The sequence below is a fragment of the Mollisia scopiformis genome (genome assembly GCF_001500285.1).
Source record: "Mollisia scopiformis unplaced genomic scaffold LY89scaffold_12, whole genome shotgun sequence".
Classification (NCBI taxonomy): Eukaryota; Fungi; Ascomycota; class Leotiomycetes; order Helotiales; family Mollisiaceae; genus Mollisia; species Mollisia scopiformis.
The window spans coordinates 529581-551379 of record NW_017263592.1 but is presented as its reverse complement, the minus strand read 5'-3'; the positions used below and the strand labels follow the sequence as shown (position 1 = coordinate 551379).

The 21799-nt window shown below is 46.6% G+C and overlaps 7 protein-coding genes across 7 annotated transcripts; 3 read left to right on the top strand and 4 right to left on the bottom strand.

The window, feature by feature from the left end:
* Positions 1-773: 773 nt before the first annotated feature.
* On the top strand, positions 774-2398 carry LY89DRAFT_645874 (putative iron/ascorbate oxidoreductase). The gene is made up of 2 exons (XM_018211896.1): positions 774-1499; positions 1548-2398. Exons 1-2 carry the CDS (start codon positions 1222-1224, stop codon positions 2287-2289), a joined length of 1020 nt encoding a protein of 339 aa, XP_018071230.1. The 5' UTR covers positions 774-1221; the 3' UTR covers positions 2290-2398.
* Positions 2399-2665: 267 nt separating this feature from the next.
* LY89DRAFT_669320 (uncharacterized protein) lies at positions 2666-3187 on the bottom strand (the record flags this gene model as incomplete). Its single annotated transcript, XM_018213089.1, has 1 exon — positions 2666-3187. The coding sequence occupies one exon, from the start codon at positions 3185-3187 to the stop codon at positions 2666-2668; it is 522 nt and encodes a 173-aa protein (XP_018071229.1).
* A 414-nt stretch (positions 3188-3601) lies between these two features.
* Positions 3602-5788, bottom strand: LY89DRAFT_733877 (uncharacterized protein; the record flags this gene model as incomplete). The annotated part of the gene is made up of 2 exons (XM_018219851.1): positions 3602-4562; positions 4617-5788. The coding sequence occupies 2 exons, from the start codon at positions 5786-5788 to the stop codon at positions 3602-3604; spliced, it is 2133 nt and encodes a 710-aa protein (XP_018071228.1).
* Positions 5789-5818: 30 nt separating this feature from the next.
* LY89DRAFT_733876 (uncharacterized protein) lies at positions 5819-7153 on the bottom strand (the record flags this gene model as incomplete). The annotated part of the gene is made up of 3 exons (XM_018219850.1): positions 5819-6395; positions 6445-6981; positions 7041-7153. 3 exons carry the CDS (start codon positions 7151-7153, stop codon positions 5819-5821), a joined length of 1227 nt encoding a protein of 408 aa, XP_018071227.1.
* Positions 7154-9672: 2519 nt separating this feature from the next.
* Positions 9673-10298, top strand: LY89DRAFT_669317 (uncharacterized protein; the record flags this gene model as incomplete). The annotated part of the gene is made up of 3 exons (XM_018213088.1): positions 9673-9708; positions 9881-10042; positions 10161-10298. 3 exons carry the CDS (start codon positions 9673-9675, stop codon positions 10296-10298), a joined length of 336 nt encoding a protein of 111 aa, XP_018071226.1.
* Positions 10299-11275: 977 nt separating this feature from the next.
* LY89DRAFT_616489 (triacylglycerol lipase-like protein) lies at positions 11276-13056 on the bottom strand. The gene is made up of 5 exons (XM_018210768.1): positions 12898-13056; positions 12506-12850; positions 12379-12458; positions 12006-12331; positions 11276-11953 (listed from the first exon to the last, which is right to left on the bottom strand). The coding sequence occupies exons 1-5, from the start codon at positions 12985-12987 to the stop codon at positions 11337-11339; spliced, it is 1458 nt and encodes a 485-aa protein (XP_018071225.1). The 5' UTR covers positions 12988-13056; the 3' UTR covers positions 11276-11336.
* Positions 13057-20077: 7021 nt separating this feature from the next.
* Positions 20078-20625, top strand: LY89DRAFT_733873 (uncharacterized protein; the record flags this gene model as incomplete). The annotated part of the gene is made up of 2 exons (XM_018219849.1): positions 20078-20133; positions 20199-20625. The coding sequence occupies 2 exons, from the start codon at positions 20078-20080 to the stop codon at positions 20623-20625; spliced, it is 483 nt and encodes a 160-aa protein (XP_018071224.1).
* Positions 20626-21799: the final 1174 nt, after the last annotated feature.

Sequence of the window (21799 nt, the reverse complement as noted above, 5' to 3'; positions counted from 1 at the left end):
CATGCGAATGTTTCCTTCCACCCCTGAAGAGTATGCCGCCAAAGCACTGGACTGGAAGACATTCGTGCGAGCAATGGAGGATGTCGATTTTCCCGGCCAAAAATCAGGTGGATCGGCTGTCACATTTGTCAAGGAAGTGCTGGGTTGAATAGTATTTCATAAGCCTTATCCTGTACCGAAAATTGAGCAAACGATGCTGCAATCCTGGGGTAGGAGGATGAAAAAGTGGTTCAAGCGGAACAGAGATGTTTTTGTTTCTGAGAACGGAGGCAAAGCAGGATCATAGAACATAGATAGGGCCGCAAGAGTTCAATATCTGTCAAGTCGTACGAGCCTTATAGTTCTTACACAACGAGATACGACCTAGGTAAGATCTCGAATTTCTATTTGGCGACCATCCTCGCTTAAAATAGGGGCTGCTATCTACTGAAGGTCCAGCATAAATGCTTCAGTACAGTACTTTGCTTTTCTATGCCAACTCCACTATGCACATATCAAGCGGTCTCCTACAAAATATCCAAAGGGTGACCTTTTCCTTAAATGAGTGCAGCGTCACGTGATACATGGATTGGAATTCTTTTCCTAAAGGGCTTCCCTCCGACGCACCATATTCTAAGTGAAAGAGTGCTTCGAGTATCATGGCTCCACATGCCATCTCATATTAAACAAAAAAGCTTTTGTGTCACGAGTTGCTTAGTCAACTAAACGCTAAATTAACCTCTTCGTCATTTCTCTGCTTCAACATCCAATAAGCACAATTCAGGAAATGTTTACCTATTTCAATTTCGCCTTCTCGGACGTCGCGTTACATGTAGGAGCTGGGTACGCGACACAACCTCCATGTCCAAAGTTTAACTGGACGACATTGTTGACTACGGACGTCTTTGCATGCTTTAAATCATCGATACGACGCTTATACAGAAAGGGTTTGTAGTTCCAGGACTCGATATATGTATGACAGTATATGACGGCGCCGAATTGGAGACGGTTTTTCCGATGGATCCTCCCCCGGAGTGGGCTCCGTATATGACCGTCTGATGCGGATGCCGGGACTGAAACACGATCGCACAGTCTGTGAACAGAAAATGAGGTGAGACGAAATGATGAATTTCTGTTAGGATGCCATAAAGAGGGGCCGGCGTACCGTTCGTGTCCCTTTTCCTTTCCATTCCAACCTTAAATCACGTTCTCTCTTCAACAGATCTGAACATCGTCGTAAAAATGTCTACCTCATTCTCTTCATTGCCAGTCGTCTCTCTCTCTGCTCTATCATCACCTTCTCCAGACCCAGGAGAACTCACGGCATTGTCTACGCGCCTAGACGAAGCCTTCTCAACGACTGGATTTGTCTATCTCAAGGACCTACCCCTCACGTTTAGTCACGAGGATGTCTTTGCACTTTGTGATGAGTTCTTTGGGGCCAATGGGTTGTCCATGGAGGAGAAGATGACTCTTGCGAAGAAGACTTTCATCAAGACTAACAAGAACACATATAGAGGGTAAGAGCATTGTTCCATTTTTGCGCCACTTGCTGACTCAATTCGAAGCTATTTCCCAACACAGGCTGGAGCAGACAACGTCAAGGAAGGTTTCGAACTTGGCACGCCAAGCATCAAGACCACTGTCTTGCCTCTCACTAGCTCCAAATTTGATCTCACTGAGCCCAACGTCTTCCATCCTTCGTATGCCGACTTCCAGGCTCGGTGCGAGATGCTCCATACAGAGCTTCAATCACTCGCTGCACGCCTTCTCTCCCTCTTAGCTATCAGCCTAGGTAAACCTGCGACATTTTTTGATCATTACCTCTTCGAATCGCTCAGCACTCTCCGTCTCCTTCATTACCCTCCAGTTCCAGCAGAACGCCAGCAAGAACTTATCTGCACCCCCCACACTGACTCTGGTATTCTCACCCTCCTTCACCAGGACTCTACCGGCGGCCTCGAGGTTCAAAATACTGAAGGGGATTGGATCTCCGCTCCTTATGTCCCTGGCAGTATCGTCGTAAACATTGGCGACTTGATGGCCAAGGTTAGCGGTGGACGCTGGGTAGCCACTTTTCATCGTGTTAGGTCTGCTAGGAGAGAATCCGGTGAGGCCAAGGGAAGGTACTCTGTTCCATTCTTCTTTGAGCCAGGCTTAAAATGTCTTGTGAAAAGCGTGGAGGGTGACGAAGTCGTCTACGGAGTGCATGTCTTGGACAAGATGAAAGGCTGGGTAGAGTTCCAAGATGTGGCAGAAGAGGTTGCTGATATCGTTGGCGATGGGAGGATGGAGGTTGAAGCGTTTTAGTCTTTAGGCTCGATCATTGAGCCGAGAGCGTAGATATACACTGCTTCGAACACAGCTTCTCGTGCTCAAGCTAGGATCTTGATAGACTTTACCATAGAAAATAGATGCTTTTCATATGCCCGGGCTGAGTTCAGCTTCGAATTCAGTGACCTGAAACAGCTAGGTAGATCTGCTGTAAGATATGCTCTTGAGGGGCGCTAGAATGATAGAATATACCGAATCGCACAGTTTTCTTTGAGACACAAGTCATATCAATTACAGCAATGGTTTGAGGAGGGTCATCATGGTAGTATGATTACTTCAGGAATTTGCTTAAGTTTGCTTGCCTATTGTCTGTGTCGTCCACACCTACCAATTTCCTTCAACATCCTTTGCTCTATGCGGTATATTCTGGAGGAGATTCCTCTTTGAAAATGCCCAATGTCCGTTCTACAGCTTCATAGTTCACTCGCTGCTCCTTGCATTCCTCCATTGTCGCAAGAACTATCTCGTCCCCAAGACCGTAGATCAGAAACCGAAGCTCATCGCACATATCTTGAGCGCGTATGATATTCATCTTGTGGCTGTCGGTGCACTGATTGAAGTACCTTGCTACCTGCTCCAGTGCCAATGTGAGCTTATGTTGTGCGCGATGAGCAAGATGCCATTGATACCATTGTATGTTGATGATTTCGTCAAGGGCACCCAAATCCCAACGGATGCATTTCAAAACCTGCTCATTTGTTTTCATAGGCTTTTGAGTGTAAGACGGTGGCAAATCGGACGTTTTCTGAGGTATAGCCCGGAGACACTTTTGGTAGAGCACAATGAGATTGTTGATAACGTGATCTTTAGCAGCTTTAGCTTGCCTTGTTGCAATTGCGACTGTTATTACAGCGACTCTGCAATCCGAATCCATCTTTGGTTAGAAAATTAGTCCTTTTAAGCTCGACAAAGTGTCTGTTTGAGAGTTGAATAGTAGCTGCTCGAACTTTGGAAGTTTGATTGTATGATTGTGTGTTGGAATGTGCGGTCGCCTTGGAGCTGAAAGTGGGATTTATAAGAAACTATCCATTCAGAAATGAATTGCATTGGAATCTCGACCAACCTTGCAAATGCGACTCTAACCCTAAGTGCGGGTTCTAGTTGCTCGAAGACAGCGGGATCTAAAGAAGTGCCTCTATCCTATTTTGAGGCTCGCGTACGGTAGCTTCAGACTAGCGAGTTCCGCACTCAGAACTGTCTGTTGAGATCATAATGCTCTGGTTCTCAGAAATACCGTTTCTTGAATGTTTCGGTCCTTGATTGTTATAATCTACTTGTCTACAGTTCCTCATTCAATCAATCTTATACCCATCTCATAGTTATCATCATCAACCACAGGACAAGCATCCATTTCCATATCCAGCTCCTTGTCCTTGACCTTGCCCTCGATGTTGTCATCGTGGTCGATTTTGGATTCCAGCATATCAAATAATCCTGTGACATAACTAGATTGAGCTTCAGCTGCAAGTCGCCCGTTGGCTGCAGCCACTCTGAAGTCGTCGAGTCGTCGAATCAGCTTCCACTCGAGGCTTGAAATAGTTTCGGGAGCTTTCTTATCACGGATAGGGAGAGCGGGCCTGCCACGGAGCTCTTTCATTTGACTTGGTGGGCACTTCAGAGTAAAGCGTTGAGTAGCCCATTCGATGGCATCCTTTGGCAAGAAATCATTCTCTGCATCGAGATTGCAGTAGTCGATGACATCTCCTCTGTCGATTATATCCATCAACATAAGGGCAAAGTTCGAAGATGCATTATCGTTAATGGCTTCTATCCGGGTGCGCAGCAGATCAAGGTTCCCAAACATGACAAGTGCCTGCTTGCAACGAGTAATGGCGACATTGATTCGATTCCACTTACGCAAGAATCCAATGGCTGCAGGGTCATGTTCATTGGCTGTTGTCAAGTCCAAGAGAATGATGTCCTCCTCTGAGCCTTGGTAGCTGTCAATGGTCTTGATTCTGATGCCTTGAAGTGGGGTCTTGTCGAAGAAGTCGTTCATATCCGTCAATTGAGCAGCAAATGGTACCAATATGGTAATCTTTTCCTTGAGAGTTTGCTGGGCCGCAACCATATGATCAACGTAGGCATAGATGGCGTTAATGTTACCATAATTGACGGTGGACATCGAATGATTCGCTTTACCAGATCGGGTCCTCTGATTGATGAACAATCGACGAGCATCGCCTTTTGGCAATTTGTCAAACTCTTGTTGGTAGTTGCCAGGGCGTTTGATAGCTTTATGCAGCGGACTACGGTCTCAACGATGCTGTGCAAATCGAGAGCTCCTGAACCAATTAGAGTACATTTGCCAGGTTGGGTCGGTATCATGAGCGCTGGGATCTTGAGTACAAAGGCCAACATATCCTGAGATTGCTCCTGGGAGATCTGCCAATCTTGCCGGAAAGCGATATGTCATTTGGAGCATAGTGAAGAGCTTAGGATCTTGTCCCTCTGCCACACGTTGGAAGAGACTCATCGTGCCTTGACTGCCAAATTCGTTGACGCCTTCTGATCCACAAATTGGACTGAGCTGGAAATGGTCACCGACGAAGGAGGTGCAGTATGGGTTGAAAGACAAGGTGATACTTATGTCGAATTCCGGGTCGACATTTGCTTCATCGATAATTGCCAAGCCATCTCTTTCAATGCGGCCAAGGAACTTGGTTGACGTACGGATGAGAGCGCCTTGATTGTTCACAGTGCTGACAATCATGGTCGACTTATCGAGAAATATGCCTCTAAACGACCTTGCCGTGCTCCAGAAAAAGTCCCACTGCTGTGGTGTGAGCTTTTGGTCATTGGTTAATATGCCTTTGTAAAGCCTAACCCAGTCACGCTTTGCCTTTTGATCGACCTTGTCTTTTGGATCCCAGTGACTCTCGACACCGGTTAAGATTTTGACGAACAGCTGGTAGTCACGAAGGAGTATGTCTTCTGGGGATGACCATTTGGCAGTGCGTTCGCGCTGACCAAGATGTTCCAATGCCATGCTCTGAGACTCGTTGAATGTTGGCGAGATGGTAAGATTGATGTCTTGCCTAGCATCTTCGGGAAGACTTTGGAGCTGTTTGATAATTTTAAGTGCCATTGCTTTGGTTGCTACTCGAGACGGTGCCCCTGCTAAGATGGGAACGCCGATGAGGTTGCAGAAGACCGCAATGAAGGAGATGACATGGGATTTTCCAGTACCAGGAGGACCTTGTAGGAATGATACGCCATCGGTGCCAAACACAACAGAATCAAAGGCCTTCCATTGTAGACCGTTGAAATTAGCGCCTCTTAGCATGTCCAGTGCATACTTGGTCGCTACTGTCGTGAGAGATGCAATCTTATTCGAAATAGGATTCTTGGCTTCCACGGTATCCTTATCGTAGTTGATGCCCAGTAAGATTTGTGTGAGTGTGCTCTTAGGTAACTCGGATATCTTTTCCAAAGCTTGGACTTGACGTTTGATGCGCTCTGTATTGATATCCATCTCTAGGTAGACCTGGAACTCTTGACCTTCTTACCAATCAGGGTCCACGTCGGGGAAGTATGCCAGGACAAAACACGAGCGAGAATTCCAAACTTTATCGGTGACTCGAGCCGAAAACGCGAATGGCTCGAGATCCTTGTCGTCCTCGTTCTCCTTAGGACCGATTGCTTCTGTGATATCAAAGGTTGTGTCGTCCGAAATCTTTGGCATCGTGGTATTGACAAGATTATCAACAGAGATGTACAGATAATAGCCCATTACCCCTAACATCTTCGAGACTCTGGCAGTATGCTTGATTCGTCTATTGAAGATCTTGTTCAGCATTTCTTCCTGGTAATGGTGATCCTTGAGTGCCAGAAGTGCCATAAAAATCTGATAATCTTGCAGAGAAGTGAAGCGACGTCGGATCGAGAAAGTGCCATAACGATCGGATAGTGGAACGGGCTCTCCTTCATAGTCCAGGACTACATCTGTTCGACTTGGGGGCAATTTCATCCACGGTAGGTTTGGGATCAGCAGGTCTCCGTCTAGGTAGCATTGAAGGCGCTGCTTTGGTTTGGTGGCGTTCGGGTCAGAGGATTTCTCATCGTGTACTTGCTCCTCTTGACTGCGGAAATCAGTATTCGAGATGCGATGAGTGATGAGATTAAACCTACAATGATAGGAAATCAGGATACAAGCCATGCGTGAATACCTTTTGAAGACGATGCAGCCAAGTCTTGTCACCGACATTGCACCATACATTTGAATGGTCGCGGATAATTGTCACACGACAGCCCTTTCTTAGATCAGCAAGAATTTGTCTCAGTTGGCTGTCTTCCGGAAGGGTGCCGAATTTATCGCTGAAGATAGTCAAGACTGCTTCACTGTTGACTTCCGTTCCGAAGCTCATGATATCGATGCCTCTCTTGTGCTGTTTCATCAACAAAATATGATCTTCGGCCGACATTGGTGGTACATGCATCGTAGCAAGAGTCGTGTTGATTGTTGACAGGTCGATTGGCTGTTCTGGTCTCGAATCAAGGCTGGTCGTTTGAACTGTCTCTTTGACGCTGTTGCTGATCTTCTTCATATGCTCCGAGTCTAAGCAGATATAGTTGACGAACGCCGTCTTGCCTTCCAAGAGAGTCTCAGGCAGGAGGATTGTCGGATTTTGCGAGAAAAAGTCGAAACGGTACTTCTTGCCAGTGTATCTGCAAAATCGATGTCAATTCAAGGCACTAATGTCGTCAGAGAAACGCTAAACACTTACACGTTCAGTTCGTCGGCTTGACTTGTCAAGATTGTGCACTCTTGGTTCGATCTGAACTTCGATTTGCCTTCCCAAGGAACGTCTCTGCCAATGGCTTTGTCCGAATTTGCCATGGTGCGGAAAAAGCGTGGGAATTATTTCGCGAAGAAAAGTAAACAAAAGTGTGGAAGAAGAACTAAAAAAGGGAGCTTCGCTTCCCGTTTGCTCAAAACTAAAATACGAGTAAAATAAATACGATTTCACGAGTTTACAAGTTTTCATAATTTTCATAATAATTTTTTAAATATAAATTAATTTTTAATTTAAATTAAATAAAGCAATAAATTTAAATTAAATTTAAACTAAAACTAAACTCGCTTAATTTTAATCTTATAAACTATGACGGAAAACTTACAAATATGTTCGAGAGCTTTGTAGGAAACCACAGAGGCCCAAAGCACGAAGCAACCAAAACGGGGAATAGAGGACAAGAAAGGAAGAGGACGAGGGCGGAGGAGGCTTTGTTCGCAGCCACAACGCGTATTCTTCGCCTGGGCATACGACCTCGACTATTTCTGGCCCCGTCTGGGCGAGAGAAGGTTGCGAGCCTGGCATCCCAGGATAGTGCCTGTCTATTGACGAAGGACGACGGTGCCATTTCGGATCTACTCTGTCTTGTTGGGAGCTGATAAACTACAGTATGTGACGAATTATTCGGACTGGAGAGGTTGATTGTGATGTCAAGACCTTCTAAGGTGTAACGAATTCACCGGGTTTGGCGCAAGGCAACGACGACGGAGGACCTGTGCGTTACGCATGCATCATGTAGGACGGGATTAAGCGTCGCGGGGCCTTGCCATCTATTGCATACCTCGTCAAACTCTTCCTCGATAGTTGCCAGTTGGCCAATGTCTGCGTAGGATTTGGTGCATTCTGTGGTTTGTGATGCTGTGAGTGAGAGCTGAACCATGGCTTGTATGTGGGATTTTCGAATTCTTGGGATCACAAAGTCTCAACAATTGAAGATGGCTCTTCTAAGGCTTGTGCATCAGCTCCATTGATTGCGGGCTTCCCGCCCCGTTGAATTAAATAGCCTGTCATCTCATATGGGTTGTTGCCTTTGGCACTTTGCTCGGAGCCACGGGAATACTAACAGTTGCATCGCTTCTGTAGGCACATTCTAAACCATATCTCATCCTGTTTGTTTGCTACATCTATCCGTTCTCAGAGCCTTCCGCATCTTGGAGTCCAACCTCTTGTCCTTACAATCTCTGTGCTCTCCGAGCCTGCAATATACTGCCAGATCCTTGAAATAATCGCTCATCCACGACACTGTCCCTCCCGCGGCCACCGAGACCATACAATAGTATCAATGGTAGGGAAACTTTGGTCGACTGGAGGAGATTAGCACCGGATGAAGATGGGCGATGCAAGGAAAAGATACTGTCAAGACATTAGCATGTTAAGGACAAGATGATTGAGACTTGCATCTTGTCGGCCTTGATTATGCATTAGTAGACTTTCTGTTGCGGTCACTGGACATTCGCGGATCGTGTCTGCTGCCTTCTTCTTGGTTTGATCTGCTCTTCATGGTGTACGCTGCAATCTGCACGTACCCGCTGTATTCGCTCCCTTCGTTACTGTTGTCCCAACCTACATAAGACCGCGACGATCGGAACGTATTTTCCCAGAGTTCTAAGACTTAATCTTCAGCGATTGGACAACATCGGATAGGACAGTTGCGAAAGCATGGTGGACTTTGCACGGTAGATGCGGCGAGAATGGGTTGGGGACCATCGTCACTTCCAATTTGGGTTAGCCTATTTCTGTTATCGTCATTTCGTGTTTATATACCTACCTTCGCGATTCTGCCTCCCTTCTTTTCCCTCCTCAGTGGTGATAGGATTATGTGACTTATCGCCACATTTGATCATCACTCGATTAAAGCATCGTCTTCGCACGAGGCTTGATTTTCGCAGAGTGCAATTTTCGACGTGGAATATTCCAATACAGCATCGACAGGCCGATAAGGCTGCTGTGGCGGATACGTCCACTGCAGAGCGACTTTTCAGCAAAGCAAAGACATACAGAGTAAGACGACAAACAGAGCGAGACGACATACAGAGTGAGTTGAACTCGCCAAATTACCAATCTCGCACACAGAGCGTACACAAGTCAGTGTGGACCACAGTTGGCTGCATGGTCAGAGTGTATGTCTTGTCGTTCGCTGTGACGAAGATAGGTTTGGATTGTAGCTCTACTGAGAAACCCTTGTCTGCAGGTTCCCCTTCGCTGTCTTTGATCGCGATTGTAGTGACAAACGCGGGGAAAGTGCGAAATCTCGATGGCGACTAAAATATCGACAAGAGTAGTAGAGATGCCGCCAACGTGGTCCTACATCTTAAGCTTTTTATAAGATAAAAAAAGTAGCGCTTTATAATTCGTTTTATTATTTTTCAAAACATATTAGTGAATCTTTATTATTTTTGTTTAATTAATAATACAAAAGCTAAAATAGTGAATTTCTAATAATTTTTTTTTAAAAAAGCCGATATATAGTGAATTTATTTAAAACTATTTAGACGGATTTTATTAGCGTGAAGACGGAGGGTATATAATCCGACCTCCGGCCTCCGTCCTCCGTCTTCCTCAGATGAGTCATCATTGGTGTGTTGGTGTGTGGAGCCAGGTGTGTAGAGCCATGTGTGTGGAGCCGGGTGTGTGGAGCCGGGGATGTGGAGTAAAGTATAGAATTCTAAAGTGTATTATATTGTGGTGTTAAATTTGCTTAGATGTAATTACAAGTTGTTGATAGCAAGAAATTTAATAATAATAGAAGATTTGTTGATAACAACACACAGACCAGTTGTGCTCAGAGCGCCATCTCTCATTCTCGAAACCGCCGACCATCCAGAGAGTGCAACGCAGCAAACATCACCAGATCAATCAAGAGCAACCTGAAAGCTATCACAGCGCCAACTTCATTCGCGAAACAGTCAATCAACATGATCTGGAGCATTAGGGTGTGTAGCATGGGGGATCCGACGCGTAGAGATCGAGATGGATCCCAGCAGCAGCTAAGACGGTCAGAAGGTAAACCATCATCACATCGACCTATGTTTCAATGCTAATATCCTGCAGCCAAAGCCCAAGTACCATTACAATGGATACGAGGTGACTCAGGTTGACAAGAACCGATTGAAAAGGGAAGAAGAGAAGGCCACAGAAGATGAAAAGCATGGCTATCGCCCTCCAAGGTCGACCTGGGACCGATACTGAGCGTCAGGGTCTCCAGCAATACGATCACCAGCATACCTAGGTATCATCTAAATTCCAACTCACCCCGCGATCAGACGCGTCAAGCTCAACCAAGCAGACATCGCGGCACTAGCCGTGTCACAACCTATACCTCGCGACGTGCACGAGATCCTCAAGAGAAGTATCCCTTTCTTACCATTTAAGTTTCCCTCCACTTCATGAAATCCAATATGCTGATAACTATCGTTCTAAATACCGTGAAGATCGTGTACATTCCTATTGACCTAGGTCATCAATCACAACATGCACGAAGCCCCCAAGGAGAAGTACCCCTTTCTTACTGTTCTAGTTCTCCTCCACTTTATAAAAACCAAGATGCTGACAGTTGTCGTTCTAGTTAGCCTCGTGATCGTGTAACCTCCTATCGACCTAGACAGGAAGATAGCAGAGAACGAGGATCTCCCTCCCCTTAATACGCTAGCTACCCTCGGTTTTCATAACGGTTTCCGTCTCCTCGACGTCATAGTCAAAGGTCTGCTCGGCGCCAACGACAGAGATATCCTGCTAATCTGCATGGCAGGCCTGATGGAAGATCTGATGGATGTGATGCAGAGCAAGGATCAGAAACTCCTCGTCTAGTACCCCCACCCGCGATGAAGCCAGAAGTCGTGGTGAAGACAGGGGTATACGAAATGAACCATGCCAAGCTCACTCTTACTGAGATATCGTAGAGGGACAAGTCGGAAGAAGGTCCAAGTGACGGGTTGTGATCTGTGGAGAAGTGGGAGCAGATTGACAAGATGCTGGGCAATGATACTGCAAAGTACAATTAATTCTAGCTCGTTCGTATGACGCTATAAGTGTCATAGAATTCGAACGGCACTCCAAGAAGTACGCTCAAATATCTGACTGTGATCGAAACGGCATTGAGTGAATTGTTTACCTCCGCATGAGGGATATATTAGCTCATCCCCATGAAACCTCTCTCACGTGGATTACCTTGAAACTCCGTCTTCGCATCCCCATGTGGCTTCACCATTTTGTTCCACTCAAGTCACGTCACTGCTCCATGGTGACCGCCAACCCCTTCCAGAACTCACACTTCTGCACCAGCTCTTCAGGAACAGTCTCCATCACCGTGCCGTTAGTCTGCAACAAAATCCTCCTTCCATTCCCAAAACTTTCCCAATGCGGTGCCTCTGCAAACTTATACCTATTCGGACTCAGATCTCTCGCAAAACTAATCCAATAATTCATCAACACAGGGACAATATCCGCGTTGTAAGTAGCATAACTCGAATTCGGGTTATCGCCTGCATTGCCTACACCAAAGATCGCTGGGGACTCGAACGTGTGGGGGACGCCTAGGCCTGCGGCGACGTTGTTTGCTTGGAGGACGTTGTAGCGGTAGTTCCACACTTGGTAGGGTGTGTTGTAGGTGGAGAATGAAGACGCGAGGAGGTTGCCTGGACAGGTGAATGTTGAGTCTCCATATGCAGCAGATGCGGAGGGAAAGTATGCTGCGTGTTTGGGGAGAGGAGGCATGAGGGGATATTGGGTGTTGATTGCGTCTGTGTCGTTGGTTGTTAGGAGTGGGTAGTTGTTCTGGAAGAATGTTGCCACGTCGGGGGGGGAAGATGCATTGGCTGCGAAGCCTGAGCCTTCGTTTGTGTCATCTTGGTGGTAAATAGTTAGCCGAGGCAATACGGACGCATGGATTTGACGCACCTCCAACCATAAGTGGTACTTTTACAAGCTTTTCTTGTTCGATTAGGCGATAAGGATAATCTCTGATGAAGTCCCCATCGACAGTGGGCGTGAAGTAGAAAAGGGGAGCACTACTGCGACCGGGGTAAGGCGCTGGGACGTTGGCGGCTTGAAGAATTGCCGTATCTTTGGATCTCAAACAGGTAAGTGGATCAGTTGCATTACCGCAACCTGCAGCGTCGGCGTATGTTTCAAATTGCCATTCAAGCTCTGGGACTTGGGGTTGAGTTGGGAAGAATGGAGATTCAGCAATAGCGCCAACAAAGAGATTATCATTGCGGCCACCACTATACACAATTCAGCTCTGCCACTGGGATCAGAGCTTACTACTTACTATGCAGTTAGGTGTAATGCAACTGAACCGGCACCAGCTGAAACTCCATGAATCACAACATGGGAGGGATCTCCTCCAAACTGATAATTGTTAGACGTGAAGATGGATCGAAGGCACTTAGGCTTACCTGCTCGATGTGGTCTTGCACCCATTGTAGCGCAAATCTCTGATCAAGAAGGCCAGCATTCAGATCTCCATCAGCTCTCACTTCCTCGCTAGCTAGGAAGCCCCAAGCTGAGACTCGATAGTTGAAGTTGACAAAGACAATATTCTGGTCTGAGGCGGCCACCACTGTAGAACCATTATAGTTCGCATTTGAATTAGTGACATATCCTCCGCCTTGTATGTACACCCAGACGGGCAACTTGGAAGCAGATGTCGCTTTCGCCGGGCCCCACACGTTGACAAAGAGGCAATCTTCGGCCTCTGAAGAGGATATTGTTGCACTGATACCAAGACAAATTGGTTGAAACTAGGTTTATCAATTACTGAAAAGTCATATTTGAATGAGACACAAACATTTGTAGCGTTTTGCACACCAATAGTTGACAAAGCTTGCACAGGCGCTCTGAATCTTAGATTGCCAGTCGGGGGAGCTGCAAATCTCATGCCAAGATACTGGCTGACACCTGAGCTCAATGTTACCCCTTGGTATTGAGAATATCCAAGGTCAACAACTGGGCCATTGCGGAAAATAGGAGTAGCCGCGATGCATACGAAAAGAGAAGCCCAGACTGGGGAGAAGTCTGCTAGCAACATCACAACAGACAATCAAGAACCCAAAGAACCAGTGGGCCAAAGTCCCACAGGTCGTGAGCTTTTATGCTTAGGTACCTATGTACTTAGCCTGGAGGCTTTAGCGTACCCCTCCGACACTAGCGAATCAGGAACTTCGGTACATCAATACGCGAGTGAGAGGGGAAATAAATGCACGAATGCTTTTGAGAGTACATTGCAAAGCGCCGGACAAAAGGAGTTATCGGTCATAGAGCACCCTAAGTACAACAATGATGCTAATAGCAAAACATTCTTAAAGGTGTGGTTGGCAATCAAGAGGCACGTGATAGACGTTGACAACTTGAGAGCCAACTCCTTCAAGACCAAAGGAATCAACGGTTTAACAAAAGAATCTAACAAGATACAATAAGGAACTGGTTGGCGAAGAATAACCGTTCTTCCGACAACGTACCGACATGCCCAGTAAACTTAGGCCATAACTTAAACTGGTACACTGTCCGGATCGCTGTTGCGAAACGCCATTTGGCGGGCCGCCAAGAGCGACTTGATATACCATGATGAACAATAGTCATCGTCTCCTTGTTCCGTGGATCTATCTCTTCTTCAACGTAACAGGGTGCGCACGTGATAGAAACTCAAAGACTTCGCTCGATGCTCTGAATGCAATAAAATGAAAGGCTCTCAGGTACTGCAATGGACCAAGAGTATGAAGAAATCTTCAGGAAAACTGTAAAATGGTTGGTCGAATGCTTGAACAATGCTCTCCCTTTCCTAGTTCTCCTTTCCTAGCTGTGATCAGATGATATCGCCCGGAACGGCACGATACACTTGTATCATAGTTATACATCAGAGTACTTGCATTTGAGAATGATCTAGATCAGAAGATCTCGAAGAGGTGACACAAAAGTCAAGGACGAAACACCAGTACGGAGGTAGAGAATTGTGAGTACTGTAGGCCTGAGCACAGATGTAGCTTAGCGTCGTGCTAGTTTCTCAATCGCATGCTTCTTCATTCTTGTCCTTCCTGAACAACCATCACAAGTCTTCAGACGACGACACGACGTACCATTTCGAGATAGATCATACCTCCTCCGACAACGACTACGACAATACAATGCTTGGGTGTCGGATCTGAGACTGCCGCAAGTTGGGCAGAACGTGGCGAGGCGACTGAACTAGGCAGACACATGAGCAGCATTCACAAGCCGTCACCCACTCAGAACTGCAAGATTGGAACGAACTCCCGATGAATGATCAAATTTGCGCACCTCACGCACAAATATGAGGTGTTTTCCGTTTGCCTTGATCCTTTATCCCAGTCTTCGGGTCAGAATTGTGCCTGCGGATATTTCGAGGCAATTGTCACACACGCACACCGGCAACGGCTGCGAACCATGGCTGCGTTCGCACGTTTGGAACTCATTTTTGAGCTGTGAATAGCTGCGAAAGTCTTCCCGAACGGGGGACATTCTGCTTCGTGGCAGAACCTCCATACCTCGCTACGAGTTCTATTCAATATCATCCAATGGACCTAGAAACGAAAACTCTCTCAGTCAATCGTGCGAGAAAAGTATCAGCCCTGCTTGATTATTATTTGCCGATGAGGTACTACACAGGGCTGGCAATCTTGATCATAGGGTGGGCAAGGCTGAACCGCAGACCCACAGGAAAATATCGAGGGGAACGGCGGGGACCTGGATTTTTCCTAGGACGTGTGGTTCGCAAAGCGGCTCGCAAAGTTGCGGACCACTATCCGCTGCCTCACATAACACGTTGAGCCGAGCTCCGCGTCACACAAGGACTCATCACAAGCAATTCTCTGCAGTTTTTGTGTTGGGGTCCAGCTCTTTAGCCCATGAAATCTGGTTCTGGTGGTTCGCACTTCATGCGCTCCACGCCAAGATCTTAGCTTAGTTGCCCAAATGCAGCAATGCTGCGCCTTCTTGCAAATTACGAGGCTTGGTATCAGCCTTGCATGTTTTCCCATCAAATTTTGATGGAAATCTCAGGAGAGAGTAGCATGTTAACGTGGTAAATGTAGATCGCAAAGTTGCGAACTATTTGCCTTATGCCAAGTTCGGCTCTTTTCCATACGCACGCACGCTGTTATGGAAAGCAGTGAGGATGAACTTGTTGCTTATTATCTTCAATTGTCCCTTTGTTATTGATTCTTCTAGATTATACTTTTCAATTGTACGTTCTTGAACTCATTCGAAAAGCGACTGTGTTGACTTGAGATCTCGTCTGCGTATCTAATACCTATTCGGCTGTACTCTTTTCTTCTTCCACTCCGACTTGCCATTCTAGTTGGACGACCGTCATGAGCTCGAATCAACCAGTACCTGTGCGGGAAGCCTGTGCTCATCTATCAAGGTTAGCGATCATGGAAGTTCTCGAAGTGAATCTAAGAATATTCAGCACTAGCACTACCCACTCAAAGCCTATGACGCATTCTCGTCTTCAGCCAATTGATACAGAATCTAAGAAGCATCATCGATTCTCTTACACGAAGCAACACTCGCTACATCACAACGACTCATCCTCTGCTGGAGCGGACATCCTCATTCAATGTATCACCTTTGGCCGAACTCTACAAATCAGCACTCCGCTTGATAACACATCCAAGGAAGCTATATCTTCCTATCAGAGTGTTCGCGACCAGGAATCTCCTGCGAATCACGGCATACTCCGCTACCCACAATCCCTTAACCTAAGCAGTACGGGCGTAGACGACATTGCGTGCAAGCCAACAAGTGTCCAACTCCAAGTCTGGGCGTACGACGGATAACGCTTCGCTCACACTTGCTGAAAGGCTGGAAAAATCGAAATGGCAGACGCCCAGGCTGGAAAGATTGTAAAAGATACAAGGGATATTCGAAATCGGCCAAAGCCGATTCCGTCCTGTAGGATACTTCACATCGGCGGTGAGATGTTTGTACTGGGATGTGAGGGAATGTTGGTATCAGTCTCGGGCTCGTCAAACAAAAGCAACCTCATGCAGATGAATCCTAGATAGGGAGGCGGGTAGCTATCCTTGGAAAAGTTCGTCCTTTAAAGCCTATTTTACATGTTCAAAAGAGCACTTCCTATCCTGTAAATCATCCAGCTGGATCGGCGATCAAATTAGTTTCAGGACGCGAGTGCGCCGCCACATCGGGGAGATTGGCACGCCCAAACCTCCTTCAATGACCCGTCTCTGCCGCATCTAGTATTCAAGGATCGCCCGAGCACATGGCAGAGTGCTTCACTCAATCCCAAGGACGTGGACCTGGAGCGTTTTCCCCTGACCTCGTTGTTTCTAGCCATCCCGTCTATAAAATCATGCTCGGATGTTTCTAATGCGATTAACAAGCCTTTTAAATCGCACACGTCACTTACCTGGTGACTTGATTAATTAGAATAGAGTTCAAAATGTTGTATTAGTCAATTCACGTTCTTGAATATTTCTATATCTGCAGCTCAATTAAAAGTTCACATATGATTTTTCATCCAGTAAGCGTATTAAACGTATTACCGAGTTTTATCCCTGTAGAGGAGGCCGCTGAATCTGGAAGGCCAGGATTCCAGCAAGGCGGGCGCCTGCAGGACGATGTAACGCACGTACGCAATCGCGGTGAGATGTTCGCGAATCACATTTATTGGCATCCAGCTGCATACTGTCAATTTAACCTTCTCGCCGTCAAAGCTGCTTCTCCTCGGCGACTACCTAAGGTGCTCCTGGAAAACCCCAGAAGCTTACCAATATCGGAAGCCGGGATCTGCAATGGGTACGGAGTAAGTGCGTTGCTTTGTATACAACATAAGGCTGGTCGCCACACGAGTCATGTCTGAATCCTTCACAATGTGTACCAAACGCGACGAATTGCGCGTTACCCCCGGAAATGAATACGCTGGAGCTTCCTCATTAAAGCATCAATACGACGTCACGCTTACATCTGATTGAACTGGTCAATGAACACCTTCCTCGGAAATCCAAGAAGTTCCTAGATGGAACCTATGGTAAGGCTGAAAGACATCTGGAAATACCTCTTCCTCAAGACAAGACCCGAGACGCATTACTTCAAAATGATATCTCACGTCATAGTGGATCGAATCGAGATAACTCCGAATGTATCACATAAGCGGTGAGACCTTTGTTGCTTGCATGGAACCAATGGCGTGCAGATAATAGCGCCGAGTATATCAAACCCAGCTTCTCGAACAGCGCCTTGTCACTACATATTTTCACTTTTACTGGTTGAGTCCGAAAGAAGGTCGAGATTAGCCCCCAAGAGACTGCCACATGGCAAGCCTCACCAAGCCAAACCAAACCTCACCCCACTGCATTCAGGATCAAGTTTCATGGTCTTTCTGATTCCCCGAAGCAGGCACAATACTCGCGCCATTGGCTGTTTCGTAAGATTTCTTTTCCTTCTATCCGGTGCTGGGAGTGGGTATTCGGTCAAGCCTCATTCAAATTTGGAATAGTAATCTTGCCATCTGATATACGTCTATATGGATAATGCGAACTGTTTGCCTTCGGCTGCTTTCGATCATTCACGTGCGAATACGACAAAACAAAAGTTCTTCGAAGCGAAGGGGTTCAGGGGAGTTTACAAAACAAGTAATTGCTGCGACATAAGACTCGAAACCGACGATGCCTTATCATGAAGAATACTTCTTCATTCTGCTGCTTGAACTATCACGCTCTTTACTGCTCGCTCTTCCTCTCTTTTCCCTTCGTCCTTTGAACTTCGAGGGGTTAGTAGACTCAAGTCTCGATATCTATACAAGATGGGAAGAGGCGGGTACAACTCTCTGCAAGGCTCGAGTGTAGGGTGAGCAATCCTACAGCTTTAGCAATCCTACCCCTCCGCTTAACCGTATATTCAGAGAAGCTTCGCCGTCGACTCAAACCAAGAAGAAGAGCTTTGCCAAGCACGATGCCCACAGCGAGAGGAACCTCCACGCCTCACAAGGCTCTAAGAGCCAGGTCAAATCTCAGCTAGAACTATGGGTATTTGAGACAAGGGACAACAACTTGACTATGGCAGAAAAACTTGAGAGGTCCAACTGGCAGGCCTCTTGTTTGGAGCGATTGTAACGTGGTGAGTGGGTCGGATATTCTTGTTAAAACAATCGATCGCTAACAATTACTCAGGAGGAAGTATTGACCTTTCGAAGACTTGAAGCATCCATCTACGAAAACATTACGCGGAGTTCAAAAACTAGGATCGGGTCCGCAATAGTATCTTGTGAAAAAGAAGGCGATGGGTCGTACTTATCTGCTTAGAAGCTAGATTTGGCTATTCAGAATCCAATTGTTGCACCATCCCCACACAAGCTTCCCCTATTGTTGGACACCGTGGATTTTAATTGACGGAACATCCAGGACAAGTGTCGAAGGAAGCAGAAAACTTTTGTGCTACTTGGTATCTGTCAGCTTTTTGCTCGCTTCAGCGGTCTGAAGCTTCGTTCGGAAGTCGCCACGAGCTGATCGCCCTCCCAACGATTCCCTCTCATTACTGTCTAAGAGCATGGGACAAATGAGCCCAGCTCCGCCCACTACCCAACTGCTACCTCACACAAACATACAATTATCCGACAGGGAGATAAACAGGGCGATGCAACTTCCACCTTGGGAACAATACAGCGATAGACTTGGCCCGGTGCCACATTCATACTTCATGACTCGTGTTTCTTTCGCGCTTCATCCTGTCAGAACTCAATTTGCAGCCCGGCTGAGTGCGTTGTAAGCGCGGTACATGATCAAGGCAGGCAATCCTTCGGACCAAACTGCTGAAGTTTCAGCTAGGGCTGACGCGCGTCTGACCGCTTCTCGCGGCAAACAAACACTCAGACGCCCAGCTTTCGAGGAAATGTGTTGGTTCCCTTCCATGATCGAGGCAGCGCTCGCGGTAAAAGAGGGGTCGATGTGCCTCTGCAGCCTCTTCGAAGCGCCGCTTAGACATGCTGTTGCATAGGCTGAACGAGGCGCAGTAGTTCTCCTGCATGTTTCTAGTCCCAACATCGACAACTGTCAGACCGTGCCACGAGCCTCGCGCAATCGTGGTCGTACACATATGTACCCTGCCAGAAGAGGAAGTTTTCTGTCCCCGCATAATAAAGTGATACATACTAGCCTGTGTCCAACCACACTTCCCAGGATTGGCACATCAAGACTTTTTGCAAACCATTCCTCAGATTTTGCAATTTAACCGCATCGATGAAGATCTTGGACTGACTATTTGTTTGGTGGACAGAGGCTCTTTTACCTGCCCATACGAGCTGTGTTGATCCATACCCCGGCAATCTAATCTTACCGACGCGCATCGGTTTCGTGCATGACGAGGTTCTGTTGGATGGATGGTTGTCAGGTGTGAGATGCTAGCCTCGCTAACATGAATCTCTTTCGGACATGGGTCATGGTTGAGGGCTGAGAATGTTGGATTTTTTCAAGCTGTAATTGGAGGATGGATACGAAGTTCCAAGTGCCTCTTTCATGCAGTGCAGAATTTCCTAGGGACGCTTGTTAGTATAACTTCGAGTCAGTTACACGGTAAAGGGGCTGGCACTGTATCTACGCGCATTGTATCTACGCGAGCCGAGCCTGCTCTAGCCGGAGAATAAGCTGATCATATAATCAATGTTCTAGTATTGGACTTCCGAAATGGTGTTGCTTCTCTCTTACCCCTGAGATCTTCCGGTATGAAACCCAATGGCAAGCGCGATGTGGTCAAGTCGACTCGGCAGTCACCGAATTCTCCGATGACAACGAACTTCTATGTACATGTACAATTCTCAAATAATTAAATAGCTCGAGTTCTGCCCCCACCAAACAGCTTGTTCATCTTTAGAGTGTACGCATACTTTCAGAACTTTCTAAAAGAGTCTCAGAGACTCGAAATTTGCTGCACGGCTCTTGTTCCAATATTCTGCGCCTCTGAAATTTTGATCCTTTCTACTTAATAGCCGGATCACTATGTCAGGTTCACGGAAGAAGCCTGAAAGATATTTGAATAGGCAGACATCACCATCGTTCGGATTTCCCACTTTATAATTTGTCTTGGAAGAGTACTCTTAGCTAACGAAAACTTGTACAGCATCTCATCTCAGGATACTTCCCAAAACACGGACAGCCAGGCAGCAGAACTTTCGCCTTCTGAAAACAAGAAAGGACTGTCAACATACACCCACGCTGTGCAGTCTCCATCAGATCCAAAAACGAACAATCTCATACTCCCTATTCGACCGAGCGAACTTGACACATATTCCCAACAATCACTACTGAGAGTCAACACATCTGCCAACGAGCGGCAAGAATTTCCCTCAAATAAAGACTCGCATGCGCTTAAAGATACCTCTCAAGAGAGCCCTGAGATTTGGTCTGTCAGTCCACTTCATTACGACGAAAATGATGAATACGGTGCTCTGTTGAACACATGGATTTATGAGACTTCGCATACCAAGCTGGGGCTTCCTGAGATACTTGAGAAGAGAAAGTGGGAGAAATGTGATAGTAACTCATAATGTAACGAGGGATGATAATGTGTTCATGTCCGGAAGAGGATGGTGGCGTGAGGATGGATTCTAAGCGATAAAATTGTTTTCAGCGCTTGGCGCACCTGGTATTTCGGTTTCATTCGCATTGCTGCTCCAAACTTTTGGTTTATACGAGGGGTTATGGGAGTTGAACGTGATTGTGATCACTATATGGAATGGTTGGTAAGAGTGAAGTGGAAATAATGTGTTCAAGAGATAGTTTATGTATCACATCCGGAGATTGGCTTTGTTTTAATCGACGGCCAAGGAGCAATAATGGAGTTAGAATTCGCTTGGTTATCGATCGAAGGAACACCGATGGTTGACTTCAACACCAAACCCATTATCTGAACAAGGATTTTCTAACGTATCTCCAAGCTGCACATCTTCGGCTTCCTGCGCGTCTTGCGGATTCTGCGCGAAACGCGCAAGATGCATCATTTTCGCTCAGCTTAATTTCTCGTGAGCCAGAACTGAGCTAGAGATCAACGACTCTCAACCCCTTGGCCTTGTCTGATGTGTGGTCTCATAATTCGTCTTTAACATATCTCCTTGAGATTTGCTCTATTCTTCGTGAAAAAAACGTCTGACACACGTCAGTGCCAAGTGTATCATAAAAGCAGGCCCAATGTTCGAGCTTACTGGGATGTCTTGTTGGCACTGTCGATGGAGGTGGTAGATGATTCCTGCTGCCAGCCATGGAGAATTTCCCTTCCTTCCGTTCAGTTCAAAAGACTCTGCTCTCCATGATTTCTGTGGAGCTTCCGAAGCGAGGTCTTGCGAATTCAGAAGCTTTTCAGTATATTCGCAGTGTTCTCGCTAACTTTCATGGGGCGCTTCAGCCTAAGCGAGGAACAGCCCCTTAACGATCAGTGAAGGACAGCTCGCTGAACGGGTATGAAAAATGTCATAAAGTTTATCAACAAAGACCTAGAACCTTGATCGATGCCGAATAAATACTCGACTGCAAGTGAATCGTCTTAAGACTCAGATTCTAAGTTCCGATAATATTAATCTTGCTCAGGTACAATACCTAAGCGACGCCGGCTTGGGATCAGCACTCACTGATATGCCAAAAATCCTATCCTCTGGCCGAGCCATGCCAGGTTACACCGGCTCGGAGACGAGACGGGCCAGGCTCGCTGACGGATCTGAGAATATC